The 17,107-nt window shown below is 37.4% G+C and overlaps 1 protein-coding gene across 5 annotated transcripts in view; it reads right to left on the minus strand.

Moving 5' to 3' along the window:
- The window catches only part of LOC124555709, a 411,411-nt gene that overhangs the window by 204,369 nt on the left and 189,935 nt on the right, over positions 1–17,107 (minus strand). For all 5 annotated transcript variants that reach the window (XM_047129715.1, XM_047129717.1, XM_047129716.1 and 2 more), the window contains one exon: positions 4,625–4,741. In XM_047129715.1, coding sequence (XP_046985671.1) covers positions 4,625–4,741 — 117 coding nt within the window. The remainder of the gene's footprint in view (positions 1–4,624; positions 4,742–17,107) is intronic.

Raw genomic sequence — 17,107 nt, forward strand, 5'->3', positions numbered from 1 at the left:
TAGGACAAAATTCATTAAGGAGTAAATATACTGAGAGGCAGTAGTTAGTATACCCAGTTCTTTGAAGAGGTTTCTACAGGACATCCGTGAATTTACTCCACAAATAATACATATTACACACTTTTGTACTCTGAAAACTTTTGTTTGACTTGAACAGTTACCCCAAAATATTATACCATATGACATCATGGAATGAGAGTATGCAAAGTATGCAAGCTTTTTCATTTTTATGTCGCCTATGTCAGCTAACACTCGAATTGCAAATACAGATTTGTTAAGGCATTTCTGCAGTTCTGTAGTGTGCTCCAACCAACTGAATTTATTATCAAGTTGTAATCCTAGGAATGTAAGACTGTCAACCTCTTCTATCTGCTCTTCTTCATACTTTATGCATAAGCTGGGTGGAAACCTCTTACAGGTTCTGAATTGCATACAGTGAGTCTTTTCAAAGTTTAATGTCAGTGAGTTGGCTTTAAACCATTTATTAATATCCATGAAAATATCATTAGCAGATCTTTCTAGAATTACACTTAACATACTATTTATTTCAATACTTGTGTCATCCGCAAACAAAACGAACTCTGCTTCTGGCAGTGTAACTGATGAGAGGTCATTAATGTACACAACAAAAAGCAATGGTCCTAAGATGGATCCTTGTGGGACACCACATTTAATTTCTTCCCATTCTGATGATGACTTAATTCTCTAGCACTGACCCTTGCACTGACACCCTTTGTTTCCTGTTAGCGAGGTATGACTTGAACCATTTTGCAGCACTGCCCGTAACACCACAGAATTCTAATTTATTTTAAAGGATGTTGTGACACACACAATCAAATGCCTTTGACAAATCACAGAAAATACCTGCTGTTTGTTAATTGTTATTTAATGAATTAAGTACATTTTCACTGTAGGTGTAAATAGCCTTCTCAATATCAGAACCCTTCAGAAATCCAAACTGTGTTCTTGATAATATGTCATTTGGGGTCAGCTGGTTGAGAAGCTGCCTGTACATTACTTTTTCTAAAATTTTTGAGAATGCTGGCAAAAGTGAAATTGGTCTGTAGTTTGACGGTATGTCTTTATCCCTTTTCTTGATTAGAGGCTTTACATGTGCACATTTTAGCCAGTCATGAAATGTCCCAGTTATAATTGACTGGTTACACAAGTAACTTGGAATTGTACTAAACTCACAAGAACATGCCTTAATTAACTTTGTTGATATTTCATCATAACCACTAGAATGCTTTGTTTTTAAAGATTTTACTATGGAAATTATTTCTTTTGGTGAAGTGAGTGACATATTCATGTACTTGAGTCTATTTGTAAAGGCTAGTTTCAGATATTCAAGGGCATTATTTACTGATCCTGACAACCCCATTCTATCAGTAACGGATATAAAGTACTTGTTAAATAGATTTGCCACACTATGCCCATCGGTTACTAATGTGTCATCTACCCTTAATGCTATTTGCTCCTGTTCCTTTCTGGTTCTACCACTCTCCTCTTTCACTATATCCCATATTGTTTTTATTTTGTTCCCTGACATTGCTAACAGCTGTTTAAGGATCGCCCGCATCTCGTGGTCGTGCGGTAGCGTTCTCGCTTCCCACGCCCGGGTTCCCGGGTTCGATTCCCGGCGGGGTCAGAGATTTTCTCTGCCTCGTGATGGCTGGGTGTTGTGTGCTGTCCTTAGGTTAGTTAGGTTTAAGTAGTTATAAGTTCTAGGGGACTGATGACCATAGATGTTAAGTCCCATAGTGCTCAGAGCCATTTGAACCATTTTTGTTTAAGGATCTTCCTCAAATTTCACCAGCACAAGTGGCTGGTATTGTCAAGGCTTCACCCTACAGCACTGGTGAAAAACAGGAGTCAAGCCCTCAGCTAGAGATTGTATGTACCTGTTTTGCACAAGTCTGAGGGTTTTCCGCTGTTCATTACCATCAAGCTTCTTCCTTTCCTACCTGCAAGGGGCTTTTTCTGCATGACAGGAATCCAGGATCTGTTTACCTAGATTCAGACACTGTGGTGAATGAACATTGTTCATAATGATAAGGGGAAGGTCCTCAGACACATTTGATGTGTGGCCATAGGCTTAATGTCAGTCCACCCCTGGCAATGGAGGGTGAACTTTTGGCAACACCAGGCACTTGTGCTGGTGAAACACCAGCAAAATTGTTAAACGCTGGCCAAAGATCTCAAAACAGAAGCCAACTAGCAATACGGCAATAAGTGGCAATCAAAGCCTCAACAATTTTGAAAGCCCATGCAGCAAAAACACAAAGGAGAAAGCGAATATCACACTCACAATGTGTGTACCAGCAAATGAAAAAACTTCATGAGCAGGGAAAGCAGTTATCTATAGGAAGTAATAATGGATGTCTGTATACACCAAGCAATACTACTGATCGCACTACACATGGCTTTTTGACTCTCTGATTACATAGTGGCATAGTTTATCAGAGTAGCTAACATGGGTTTGTTTTTCTCTTATTTCCATTTTCTGGAACTCCCAATTTCTTGTCTGTGTGTCTGAAGGCAACTTGTTACAGACATTTGCACCAAAATATAGAAGCATATTTTGAATATTAAACAAGAATACAATATCTATACTGGGTGTATACACAGACAAGGAAAAAAAAATCCAGATTTTTTCCAGGATTTCCTGGTTAAAAATACACATTTCCCTGGGTGAAGGTGAAAATACACTTTTTCCATGTTAAGTGACAGTGTACTTTCCCTCTGAACTGTAAAACTTATTATTTCTTTCGATGGTGAAGCTTTTATACACTGGCACAGAACTTCCCAGAACCTTAGGAAATGAAACCCAGCAACAAAACATCATGTTTTGGAAAGATCTTTGATGTGTGGCAACACGTATGCTGCACATTTTCGTATTACAAGAGTATAAATACGAATTCTACCAAACACAGCATGTTAGTTTCCAAAGCATTGAAATCAAGATTGTGATGTGCTTTTGTCAGCCAATCATAACTCATGACACGTGATCTCACCAGCCAATGACAGCAGGAGTTACAAATGATAAAACCAGGTGTGCTGCCAGTCTATAATTTACCAAAGAAAGGCATTCTGTACATTTAAAATGTAAACAACACAAATTAAGAAACAGCATCAAGCCTAGAGGAGGTAGCAGACAGTGTTGAAACATATCTTGTGATTGAAGAACATTGTTCTTCTTAGGATATGTAAAATCCTGCTAAAGCTGTCAATATATTTGAAACAAAATATTTTATTCAATACTACTGACCAAATTTGCCTGCTTATTCATCTCCAAGTAAACATTTATGTATGTTCATAGGTATATAGCATTAAGAGATCTTACATTATGTCATAAAAGAAACAAGATTTTCCAGTTGTCCTGGGGCATTTACACCCTGTATAAAGAAATTATTTTTGCCTTCTGTAGTGATTGTAAAAATTACAGTTTAGCTGAAACTGATATTTAACACTCACCAAGAATTCCACATATCAGAAGAATTTACTATGAAGTGGGTGGAAGAATTCCAGGATCTTTGAGATAACATAAATAAACTGCCAAATAAGGTACTGACAATTTGTATATGCCATTCTATCAGGAAAATCAACGCACGCTATAAAATTGCCTTTCTTTCTGCCCTGTGCATGACCGGATGATGATGCCACTGCACACTGTACGATGTGGCCACATAGCGTACCTACTGCTAAAACACTGCAATTTTGTGGAATAAAGGCTCAGTGTTGTTAATTTCTTATTATTATTTTATACTGAGCGACATTACATTTAGCCTGTAACTAGAATTATTTCAACATTAAGAAACTCCAGACAGGTTTCATCATAGAAAGTTCTGTATCTTTGAAAATGACCAAAAATTTGAGCTATGCAGTTTCAATAAACTCAACACACATGAATACAGTTTTGCAATGAAAAAATTAAATCACAATATTGAGTATTACAGATAATTTCTCTGTGCATTACAGAGCAGCAACAATAATGAAGGACACAAGGAGTAAGATCAATACACTGGGTTACCCATTATTTTGGAAACTACAAATCTTAACTGTTCCCTCCCTATACATTTATGAAATTATGATCTTCCTACACAGCAAACAAAAATTATTTTTGGACAATCATTTTAACCACGAATATAACATTAGAAATAAAAATAATTTTATGCTACCCACACCCAGTTGAAAGTATATGCACAGACTCCACAGTATGTAGGGATGACAAATATACAAAGTTCATAGGCAAAAACATACTTAATATGAAGCCAGAAATTTTAAAAACAAAGCTACAGCAGATTCTGTGGGAGAAATGCTACTGTTCAGTAGAATTCATAGAGAATGAAATGATAATTTGAGCAAGGGGTAGTTAAGTGTTAGCTTTTCCTGTATGTATAACAAAAATTTTATTATTATTATTATTATGCAGTTTGTTAACATCAGCTGTTCTGAATTTACGGTGAAATTTTACTGCAGTTTTGAAGTGTGTTCTGCAACTGAATCAAACTATTTAGATTATGTACATAACGAGACAAATAAACGACAATTCACAAATATCAGTCAATCAATAGTTGTTTGTGATGAACAAGAACATTTTGAAAAATCTCTTTAATGAACATACCCATCTTGCCTCGTCTTGACTTTGAATGTGATCCAGTGTGCTGAACATTAATATGCTGGGTGTTAGGGGCAGTAATATGCTGTGTGTTAGGGGAAGACCAACCCCTCTCTACAGTAACTGCAAAGTAATGAAACATTTTATTAAAGATCTGGAACCTTAAGACAAAATATAAAAATACAAAAGCATATAATCTATAATACAAATATTTTAAAAAATAACTACAATGTACATTTTACTCGTTTGTAGCCCACATTATACTTTATTTCCAAGACTGGATTAAAAAACAAAAATAGAAAACTTAATATAGTTGTTTTAATGCTTCAATTGTTCTACAGTGTCTCCCACTGGTTGGGTGCAACACACAGGACATTCATACATCCAGGCAAAACTATCAGAAAGCTCCTTCTGTGGGATGATGTTCAAACTGCATGTCACATCGGCCTGAATGTCAGTTATATCATCGAAGTGTTACTCTAAAGGTGACTTTCTGCACATTGTCATTATATGGTAGGTTTGTAGTGATAACACCAAGACTTGCCACTTGTGACAACTTTTTTCTGAAAATAACTGTCCATATTTTGCATTCCAAACAAGTTGTGGCAGGCATCCACACATAATTTTTCTTCAGGAGTCAAGTTGTGTGTGGTATGAACTATGCACACACTTCTCTCTTCATCAAAACATATTGAAAGTGTCTGTAACACTTGATTTAAGGAAGTTGCTCCAATGTGATTTGCAATGCAACATTGCTGTCCTATTACAGCCACACATCCACTACTTAACATAGCCTGCTCACTACTGACTGGTATTGTATTGTATTGTATTATTTATTGGTCCTGTTGTCTACATAGCAGCTTATGCATAAGACATTGGAACAGTCAAGTTATAAATATACAGGCTGAAAGTCATTGCAAGGCATACGTATTTAAGGTTACAATAATACACTTTACATGTAAGTATTTATATAACACATTTCAAAAATTTAAATATTCTTCAATGGAGTAAAAGCAGTGATGCTGTAAATATGACTTTAGAGATTTTCCAAATGTATTGACCTCAGTGATAGCTTTTATGTTTTCAGGAAGTTTGTTATAAAGCTTAACTCCCATGTGAAAAGTACCTTTTTGGCACAGTGCTGTGCTGATATGAGTCATATGTAAGTTTCTGTTTTGTCTGGTAAAGTGCTCATGTATATCACAGTTTTTTTGCAGTCTCCGGTCCTTGCCTATTACATTTAATTTAAACAACAAAAGGGTTTCGATAATGTATACACATGGTAATGGAGGAATACCAGATTTCTTAAACAGGGGTTTACAAGAGTCTCTAGGCTTGCACCCAAACAAGATTCTAATGGCCCTTTTTTGTAGTTCAAAAGTGCTATTAGCTGTTTTAGAGTTTCCCCAGAAGGCGACCTCATATCTAAGACGAGAATGAAAGTACGCATGATATGCATTCATTACTGTTTTCTCACTACAGCATGATTTTAATGAACAAAGAAGGTAACATGTTTTGCTCAGTTCTGCATTGGGATATTCAATATGCTTATTCCATCTGATGTTACTCTGCAGCCAAAGTCCTAAGAATTTGGTTTCAGTATTGTTACCAACAGGTTCATCATTGATAGAGACTGATGGGATAAACATGTCCTTGTTAGGAACATTGTGAAATTTTAGAGCAATGGTTTTCTTACTGTTTATTAAAAGCTGATTACTCTGTGCCCCGCTGCTACGTTGTTTCGTGACCGTGTTTACTGTCTGCTGTAACTGTTCATCATCGTCTCCTTTTACTAGAATCGTGGTGTCATCTGCAAATATGATTGTTTTGTGTGCATCAACATTTAAGCTTAGATCATTTATGTACAGGAGAAACAGAAGGGGTCCCAATACTGATCCTTGGAGTACACCACATTTAATTTGTTTATAGTCAGATAAGTGATTAGATACAGTTTTTAGTTCAATATCTGTGTGCTTGATGCACACTGCCTGCATACGATTAGTCACAAAGGAACTGATTCACTTGTTGGACAGACCTCGAATACCATATCTTTCTAGCTTTGATAGCAGAATTTTATGGTCCACCATGTCAAAAGTTTTTGACAAGTCAATAAAGACTCCTGCTGTTTCCTGTTTTTTGTCCATCAGGTTTAGGATGGAATTGATGCACTCATAGACAGCAGTTGTCGTTGACCTCTTATTTCTGAATCCATGTTGTCCATTACATAGGATGCTGTTTTTATTTATAAAATTCGTAAGTTTCTCATACATAACTTTTTCCAGTACTTTAGAGATGCAGGAGGAAATTGTGATGGGTCTGTAGTTATTTACATTGTCTTTATCCCCTTTTTTATATACAGGAATAACTTTTGATGTTTTCAACACATCGGGGAAAGTGCCTGCCTGAAGTGAGCAGTCGCATAAGTGTGTGAGTACTTCAATTAGGTTTGATGCAATCTTCTTTAACATTGTTGCAGGTATACCATCAATACCTGCCGATTTTGGATTAGATTAGATTAGATTTACTTTCATTCCAATTGATCCGTAGTGAGGAGGTCCTCCAGGATGTGGAACATGTCAGAAAAACAACAATACATGACAAATATTTAAACTAAAACAAATAAGCTAATGTACCATTCCACAGGTCCCAAGTGGAATGATCGTCATTTTTTAATGAACACTAAGAGTCATTTTACAAATACTATTGCACTGAATTTAAAATAAAAAAGTTTTTTATTTATTTATAAGGTAAGAAACATGTAATACAACTACTGTAATACTTATTTACAATGAACACATTACTGCACTGAAATGGTGCAGAAGTTAGATTATACTTACACACACACACACACACACACACACACACACACACACAAATTTTCAGTGAACACATTACTGCACTGAAATTGTGCAGAAGATATGTTGTACTTATATACAAATCAGTTGGTTTTCCTCAGAAATTCATCAGTGGAGTAGAAGGAGTTGGCCACCAATAAATCCTTTAGGCTTCTCTTAAACTGAATTTCATTGGTTGTTAAGCTTTTTATGGCTGCTGGCAAGTTATTGAAAATGTGTGTTCCTGAATAATGCACACCTTTTTGTACAAGACTAAGTGACTTTAAATCCTTGTGAAGATTATTCTTATTTCTAGTATTGATTCCATGAATTGAGCTATTGGTTTGAAAAAGTGATATATTTTTAATGACAAATTTCATTAAGGAATAAATATATTGGGAAGCTGTAGTTAGTATCCCTAGTTCCCTAAACAGGCTTCTGCAGGATGTTCTTGAGTTCACACCACATATAATTCTTACTGCACGTTTTTGTGCCCGGAAAACTTTAGCTTGGCTTGATGAATTACCCCAGAAAATAATCCCATATGACATTATGGAATGAAAGTAAGCATAGTATGCCAGCTTTTTCATTTTTATATCCCCTATGTCTGACAAAATTCGCATTGCAAACAGAGATTTGTTAAGACGCTTCAGCAGTTCTGTGGTGTGCTCCTCCCAGTTGAATTTATTATCAAGCTGTAATCCCAAGAATTTAACACCGTCCACTTCTTCTATCTTCTTGTCATCATATGTTAGACATATACTCTTGGGACACCCCTTACAAGTTCTGAACTGCATGTAGTGTGTTTTTTCAAAGTTTAGTGACAAAGAATTGGCTAGGAACCAGTGATTAATGTCTACAAATATTTTATTGGCTGATCTTTCTAAGACTACACTTGATTTGCTATTTATTGCAATGTTTGTATCATCAGCAAACAAAACAAACTTGGCATCTGGTAATGTTACTGATGAAAGGTCATTGATATACACAAGAAAAAGTAAAGGCCCCAAAATGGAACCTTGTGGGACCCCACATGTAATTAGTTCCCAGTTGGATGATGCCTGAATTTTTTAGTCCTTTTATTGCTTTAGCTACTTCATCTTGTGAAACAGAACTGATGTACATTGATCCTCTACATGCACTTATTTTATATTCATTTGCCTGGGTGCTCTTAAAGTTTGATTGTAACATATTTTCAGCAACACCTGTGAAAAAGTTGTTAAATGTGTTGGCTACTTCTAAGGGGTTTGTTACTTTTTATTTTTATGTGATAGTGTTATATTTTTGCAAGGTTGTCTGTATACTAGACATTCTTTTTTTTATAACACTCCACATAGCCTTTGATTTATTAGCTGAATTATAAATGATTTCATCATTATGCATTATTTTTGCTGCTTTTATTACTTTTCTTAATATTTTGGAGTATTTTTTATAGTATGCTCGTACTACAGGTGAGGAATTTGTTGAGTTACATATTTCATGAAGTAGTCTTTTCTTTTGGCATGAAACCCTTATTCCCTTTGTGATCCAGCTGTTTGTTCTAGAGTTCCCCCACATGGTTAATGTTTTCAGTGGGAGTGCAAGTTCAAAGAAATGGGTTAATGTATGAATGAATGTGTTGAATTTTTCATTTATATCATTCATTTTGTACACTCCTAGCCATTTTTCTTTCTGTAATAAGTTATTGAAGTAGTTTACATTATGCTAATTATAACTACGATATGCTGTTCTGAAAGACATGTTGTTAATAATACTGTCTTGTACTTTTATGCCTAATATTTGAGCAAGATGATCACTAAAACCTGCATTGAAAATTTTTAGTGAGGTGTTGTGTAAACTCTTCTTGACTAGAAACTGATAAAGAGCTGTTTGGCAAGTTTCTGATACTCGGGTAGCTGCTTTTACTTCAGCCTTTGAATTGTAGGATGTTGCAAGGTTCAAAATGGTCTCCCTATTTCCACTATTCGTGAGGAAGTCAATATTGAAGTCACCACAGATTATCAATTCACAATCCATTTTATTTACTTTATTTAGCAATGACTCCATTTTGTTTAAGAAAAGTTCAAAATTCCCGGATAGTGATCGGTAAACTGTAGCAATAACTAGGTTGAACTGAGCAATTTTTATAGCTGCAATTTCATAATCCTTATCAACATTTGCCCTAGTTAAGTCCGATAGTGTAATAAATCTACATTATCCTTTGTGTAAATTGCTACCCCACCCTGCTTGCTGTTTTTCCTGCAGTAGTAAGCAGCCAAGACAAATTTGTTTATTTTCGTATTGTGGATTAATTCTGGGTTAAGCCAGTGCTCAGAAATGCATAACACTGAGATATCATTAAGTTCATGTGTTAATAGTACGTTAATTTCATCGATCTTCTTACGCAGGGATTGCACATTATGGTGATAAATTTTTAGTTCGGGCGTATTCACAATTTGGTAATTGGGAATCATATTTACAGCATCACATACCTCTAGTTTAAATTAGGAACATCAGCAGTGTTGTATTTTCGTTCTTCTTTCTTGTTTATTTTGTTTTCCTCGCTGTTGTTGGAAGGATGTTCAGGAAGCTGATAGATTGTTCTACCCCTTACAAGTCTTTCTTTAATTATTTCACTAACACAATCGCAAACAAACCTTTTCCCTTCATAGTTCAAATGCATTCCATGCTTCATGTGCAGATTTCGATGCACCTTGCTTATATCCAGTACATCGCAGTATTGAGAACACAGTTTCCTTATTTTAATGTTTGTTTTCCAAATTTCTTTGTTTACACACGAACTATAAATCAGATCATGCCTATGAGGAAGTGTGGCAACTACTGTGTTTCTGCATTTATTAGCTTATAAAAAAATTCTGCAGAGTTTTCACGCAAACCTCTGCTTCATTTTTTGCCACATCATTTGAACCCATTATACAGACGATAAAGTCATTTTCTTGCATTAATTTCGTCTGAGAGTTAATGTCTACAACATTTTTACATCCCACTCCCGGTTTCACTACACTAGTCACTGCTATGTCACGATTTTTCACACGGAGCATGCTGGATAGATTTCTGCCATGACTGTTAGTAATAGTACATTACTCTTTTTCCCCGATGATCTGTGTTTGTTGTTGACATTATTTGAAAAAATGCATTTCTGCTGTTGAACAGTAATTAACTCACATTGCCAGCACGGTTACTTCCCTGATGTCATTTATCTGCCACGAATAAAATCAGCTTGGGAACTTTTTGGATGGGTGGTGTAAGTAAATAATTGCATCTAAATTACTTTTGGGAAAATTAAGTAAATAACAGAGACTGAAATGGAAAGGTGAACACAATTTAGACAGTAGAAAATTGATCAGTCTCATGTAGGAAAGAAGATTCTGTGCACTGAACTTCAGTCTTATTACAGAAGTCTATGATGACAGTACATAAACGAGTCATCACCTTTCACTACTAGTCGTCCAGTACATTCAGTTAGAGACAATTTAGTCACAAGCACTTGAATCAAAGGAACAGTCAAACAGAGGAAATTGTCACTGAAGTAATGAACACATTTGTAAAGACATTCATCAAGTGGGTCACAAATGGCTGCTCAAATCGAAAACTTATTTAATTTGTGAAGAGATGGCAAACGGTTCATTTCTACCCACAGTGAATAGAAAATGGAGCTACTCACACTGTATCAGAAGATGCAAGGAGGCCGACTCAAAGTGAGTTGACAGACAAAAGATAATGAATTTGCCACATTTCTGTTGATCAGAACAATTATGGTATCGAGTAAAACAGCAAACATTCCATCATGATATGTTTTTAATTCTCTTGTACATAATATGGTACACTTTACAGTACTTTATTATGTGCTACTTTATTACACTGTAGCCCTTATACTTTAATTAAGCTACAAGAGGGAAAATTTTGTACTGGTGGGTCAGAAATGGGGAAACTACAGTTATCCAATAAAGAGTGTGGCCACTGCAAATGACCAATAGCATTGTTGCAAACAGCTGGCCACAACTCACAAAATACAGATTTTGCTGTGAATCTGTCATTTCACAATCACTAGCACCAAACCAGACCTACAGATATAGTGAAGGAAAGAAACAAAGAGGGTATATTATTGTCTAACACACTGTCAATGAAGATGCCGTTGAAGACACAGAACAATCTTGGATTGAGAAATGGTGGTGAAGGAAATTGGCTATTCCCCTTACAAAGGAGCCATCAGGAACTAGAGATACAAGATTTAGAGAAATCATGGAAAATCTGAATCTAGATGGCAGGATGGAGATTTGAACCTTGCTGCAATTGTAACATCAATTCCCATCAGATCATCTCAGTTAAGCACTGTCACACTTGGCTAGCACTTGGATGGATCACCGTCCACATGTCAAGTGCTGTTGTGAGGCCAATTGAGGAACTGCTTGACTGAGAAGTAGCAACACTAATCATGAAAACTGACAACGGCCGGTAGAGCGGTGTGCTGACCACATCCACCCTCCATATCCGCATCTGGTAACGCCTAAGGGATGAGGATGACATGGCAGCTGGTTGGTACCATTGAGCCTTCAAGGCATGTTCTGGATGGTGTTCATTTTTTGTACAGCAAAAACAAGTAATATTTCAACTTCAGCATGTTACAGAATGTAAAAAAGTAGCAAAAATTATTTTACAATACCTGTGGAATTCTAATTGTCTCTCTGAAGACACAATGAAATAAAATGGGACAACAAACAGCACCTGCTTCAGTGATTTATGTTTGAAGATATTCTTCTTGTTATGAACAAATACACTAGATGAATACAAGAATTTTTTGAGAGAGAGGATCATTTGAGATCAGATCTCTCTGGCGAGACTTAAACACTCATAACTAACACAAACAACTACATTTTTCTGGTCAGCTACACTGTCCTGGCAGTGCAGCCTGTCAGGGGGCAAAGAGCTGTGTAGGGTAGAGTGAGAGGAGTGGGTAAGAGGTAACAAGAAGGAAGGAGGGGACGGGGATGGAGGTAAGTGAGACTGATGGCTTAGGGAGCGAAGCAAGGGTATAGGATATGAATGTGGCATCAGCAAATGCAGCTTGACAAAGGCAATAGAAGATGCATGTGGCACACAGTGATGGGCAAAAAGGGTTTTTTTTGGGGGGGGGGGGGGGGGGGGAAGGTAGAGGAGGGGGGTACTGGAAAGAGAGACTGCAGAGAGAACATTTAGTGTAGAGTAATGGAGTGATGCAGGAGACACAAGGACAGGGGTAGAGGTGGGTGTGGCCATAGGTCTCATGGACATTACAGAATTAAATTGTGTTTTCTAAGGACAAATTATATCTATGTAATTCAGAGAAGATGGCATTTGGAGGGGGGGAGCTTACAAATCTCTTGTGCCACATCCACACATGCCCCTAATTCTAAAAATCATATGTACAAAACATCTGCAAAAGAATATCCACGTAATTACTACAGACTGGAAAAACCTAAGTACATAAAGAGATAGGGGTTTTACTACCTTTCATCATATTATGATATGACGAATCTCCTTGCCACCCTTCCTAAAGTTGTATTCCACTGTACACCCAATCTATATCATATCTTTGTCCACCATTATGCCACACCTGCTGTCATTCCCATGGCACTGCAATCATTTCCCTGTGGAAGACTACATGCAACACTTGTCCTATGAATACATCCCACACATTCTATTCCAGTCCTATCATGGGCATATTCTACCTCACCTAAATGTGACAAAACTGATCATCCACACTCTCTTGAGAGTTGCTTCACTATTCTATGCCATATGATTCCCTGACCCCATACCACATCTCTGAATCACATAGAAGGGAATTGTGCCTACAAAATACGTATTTTGATACTGCAAGCTTCCATGCCTTAATTTCTGCAAGCCTATAACCCGCACTCTCACCAATCCCTGCTCTTGTGCCTCCCAACCCACTCCATAAACTTACACTCTCAATGTCCACTTAACTGTCCCACTCTTTCTTTTCCTATCCTTCCAACTCCTCCCCCCCCCCCCCCCCCCCCCCTCCTCCATTTAGTGTGTCACATGCAACTTCCCCCAATCCATCCCAGGGATTGCTTACTGGTGCCATATTTATGTCCCATTCCTGTGCTGTGTCCCACCTCCCTCCCACTCCCATCCACCCCTTTCTAGCTCTCCCCCCCCCCCCTTCCCCCCTCCCTTGTTCCTATCCCCCATCCACCCAACACAAAATTTCACTCCAGCTGGTCTATGGCACTTGGACAACATAGTGCATGGAGATAGATAGAGATAGAGAGATAGATAGAGATAGAGAGATAGATATAGAGATATATATATATATATATATATATATATATATATATATATATATATATAGAGAGAGAGAGAGAGAGAGAGAGAGAGAGAGAGAGTGTGTGTGTGTGTGTGTGTGTGTGTGTGTGTGTCAACACATGCACATGCACAAGGGGGGGGGGGGGGGGGAGGAAGGAGGAAGAGAGGGAAACAGTAGCTACTTCATCCCAAGTTGGGTGCGATTTTTGTTCGGTAGCTCTGAGGAAGGGCACCTGTTAGCAATGATTTCAGTCTTGTGTATATGCCTATTGACTACTCAATGCCTTGGCTAAAATTAGTATTTAATTTCACTCTTTCAGTTATTTGTATTCCATGTCAATTTCTGAATTGAGTAGTCCAAATGCACAAGCCGCTAAATGCATTTTTATCGATTTTGAGTTGGGCACATTGCTGTATAGATTTTTTCAGTGCCTACACTATGGAACAGGTTTCAGGGTGCAAAACCTGTTATAACCCATTGAAAATGGGTGTCTGCCATGTCCAGATGCAAAGCATGCCAACTGACATCACACATTCAAAGCTACCTTTCAGTTTGTTATGATTTGAAGGGATATTTTTGCTATTCAGAGTTAGGTTGGCTGCACTGTAGGAAACATGTACACAACAATGAAGCTCTCGCTGTCGATGCATTGTTGCAATATACGCCGATAATCACAGTTTAGCTGATCAGCAGGGTGTTTGTTGACATATTAGCATGAGTGTTTTGAAGAAAATGACTTTTTTTTGGACGGTTTAAATGCAGACTATGGTACGAACTAAGTGGGAGTAATTTAAGGAAGGAGAAAGGAAGACTGAATTTAAAATCCCATCATTGTTGAGGTCATTTAGAGACAGAGCACAAGTTCGGGTTCTGTCAAGGAGGGGGAAGGAAATTGGCTGTGGATTTTGAAATGGACTATCCTAGCATTTGCCTGGAGTGATTCAGAGAAATCACAGAAAAACCTACATCTGTATGGCTGGACATGGATTTGAACTGTCGTTGTCCTGAATGCGAGTCCAGCATGCTAACCACTGCAACACCTCACTCAGTGCAAGTAACTGAAATAACAAGAATTCTGCAAGAAGTCAAACCCTCATAGTAGTTGCAAATGACCAGAATGAGATAGAGCGTGACAGTCCTTCTTGGAAAAGGAAGAATCATCCTAATCAGTGGAAGATAAATGTTTCCAAACCAGAAAGATGAGAATATGAAAAGTATTATTAAAACAATGTCATGCAATGGAAACTATATTGACACTAATTGTTATGACAAAACCTCAACAAATTCATGGTACGATCTGTGCTCTCCTCAACACAGTGGCGGACCATTCCTGCAAAACAAACTGGTAGTTATCTGGCAACAATGTAAGAGTTAAATGCACAGCAAAACTAAAGAAAATGAGTGTTAAATTCAGCAGGCCTTGCAGGGAGTGGCTAGGAGTGTGTGCGGTCATGTATAGTTTTGCTATACACTACACTTACACGGATGCCAGGTTACTCCCAGTTTCAGTTTTGCTCAAATTGTCCACTGAGGAGGATTTTTAGCAACCACTGGTGGAGGGGATTTTTGTAGTAAAAAATGAAATTTTCTACCCATCATGTGGTTTAACCACACCTTTTTATACACGCTACCTGGTTTTTTAACTTAGCTTGTCCTTCTTACTGCCCCTTTCATTTTATCTGTGTGTATAGACCTTTGTTTACTTGTCAAGACTCGTGATGTGGTTTTCCACTGCCCCACTTGTCACCGTTTACTGCTTCTATGTACTTAAGCATGGGACTTTGTTTCAAATAGAAGCCCAAGGCCTTCCCAAAAACTCCTGATTGTAAACATCCCTTCAGAAAACTAAGTTATAATGAACTTACCATACAAGGCATCAGAAAATTCACCAAATGTTTCACCAGAAAAGAAGCCAAAGTGTCAGAGCAACTACGTAGCTCAAATTGTGTCTAAAACATCCCCTAAAAGAAGATCCAGAGAGGACAAAAAAGGAAATGAACCATCACCACTGATTTTTCTTTACTGAAAATAAGGGACAAGGATATTGAAAATGTTTCTGTTTGCAAAGCAGCTTTTTTGTCAGTTTTACAAATTAAGAATGATAGGGTTACCAGGTTATGCCACAAAATTGTAGACCAATATGCTGTTACCACTGATATGAGAGGAGGAGAGACAAGAACCACATTGCGTGATACGAGAAATCAGTGTGTGAAAAATCACATCAAGAAATTAAACCCCTTAGACAGTCAGTACTCATGAGGAACTAACACCCAAAGAGTCTATTTAAGTAGCAAATTGAGCATAAGAAAGATGTGGACCACATTGTGAAGAGAATACTGAAAACATTGTCAAATACAATTATTATGGGAGAATTTTTTGCACAGATTTGCTCTGACACCAAAAATTTTGATACCTGCTCAACATGCTCATTGCTGGAAAATCTTATTGAAATGGGAAAATGAAGTGCTGAAAAGGATAGCATGCAAACCCAGCTCAACATCCGTAAAATGAGAGCTGACATGTTCTATACAGAGCTGAAATGAAATGACAAGGGTGAAATAACTCTCAGCTATGATTGTCCATAGAATCTAGTACTACCAAAGGTGCCAGATCAAGTGGTCTATTATTGCTGTCAGATGTACCTTTACAACTTTGCAGTGTGCTAGGGCTAATTGGAGACCCACCAAAACACTGACTTGGTGTTTCCAAATATTTGTTCGGAATATGAATGTGCCAGAGGATCAGTCCAAATAGCATTGATGGTTCACCACAGACTGACTCACCTGAACATCAAAGGAGTGAAAAAACTTTGGTTGCTTTCTGCAGATGTGGAAGTCAGAATAAAAACAGGATGAAGATCAGCATGCTAGATCACTGGTTTCTTCTCAAAGCTCTCAAAATTGGCGAAGGAATCGAACTGTGGTTCCCAAATAGTGGACCTCTTATTCATCCCACCTGACTAGGTTTTTGGTAACATTGAAAGACAAGTTGACCATCATAGAAAACAAGTCTGTACACATTTAGCTCTGAGCGTCATTGAAAACCAGTCTGTACACATTCAGCACATTGAGAAATGTGACAGTAGTAAAACTAGAACAAAATGAATGTCTTATTCAAGACTGAAAAGGATGCATGGAAATCTCAGTGAAAGTTACTGTTAAATGGCATTTCCAGATACAAAAAACCAAAAACATCTTTTTCAAAAAAAGCAAAAATGATTTTAACACTGGAGAGGGGGAAGGTCATCTTGAAGAGGGGAAAAAATTTCAGCAAAGCAGACAGCCCAACACCAATCACAGCAGGTATAGAACTTTCAGAAGCCAAACTCTGAGACATCAAAACGCT

The sequence above is a fragment of the Schistocerca americana genome, chromosome X (genome assembly GCF_021461395.2).
Source record: "Schistocerca americana isolate TAMUIC-IGC-003095 chromosome X, iqSchAmer2.1, whole genome shotgun sequence".
Taxonomy (NCBI): Eukaryota; Metazoa; Arthropoda; class Insecta; order Orthoptera; family Acrididae; genus Schistocerca; species Schistocerca americana.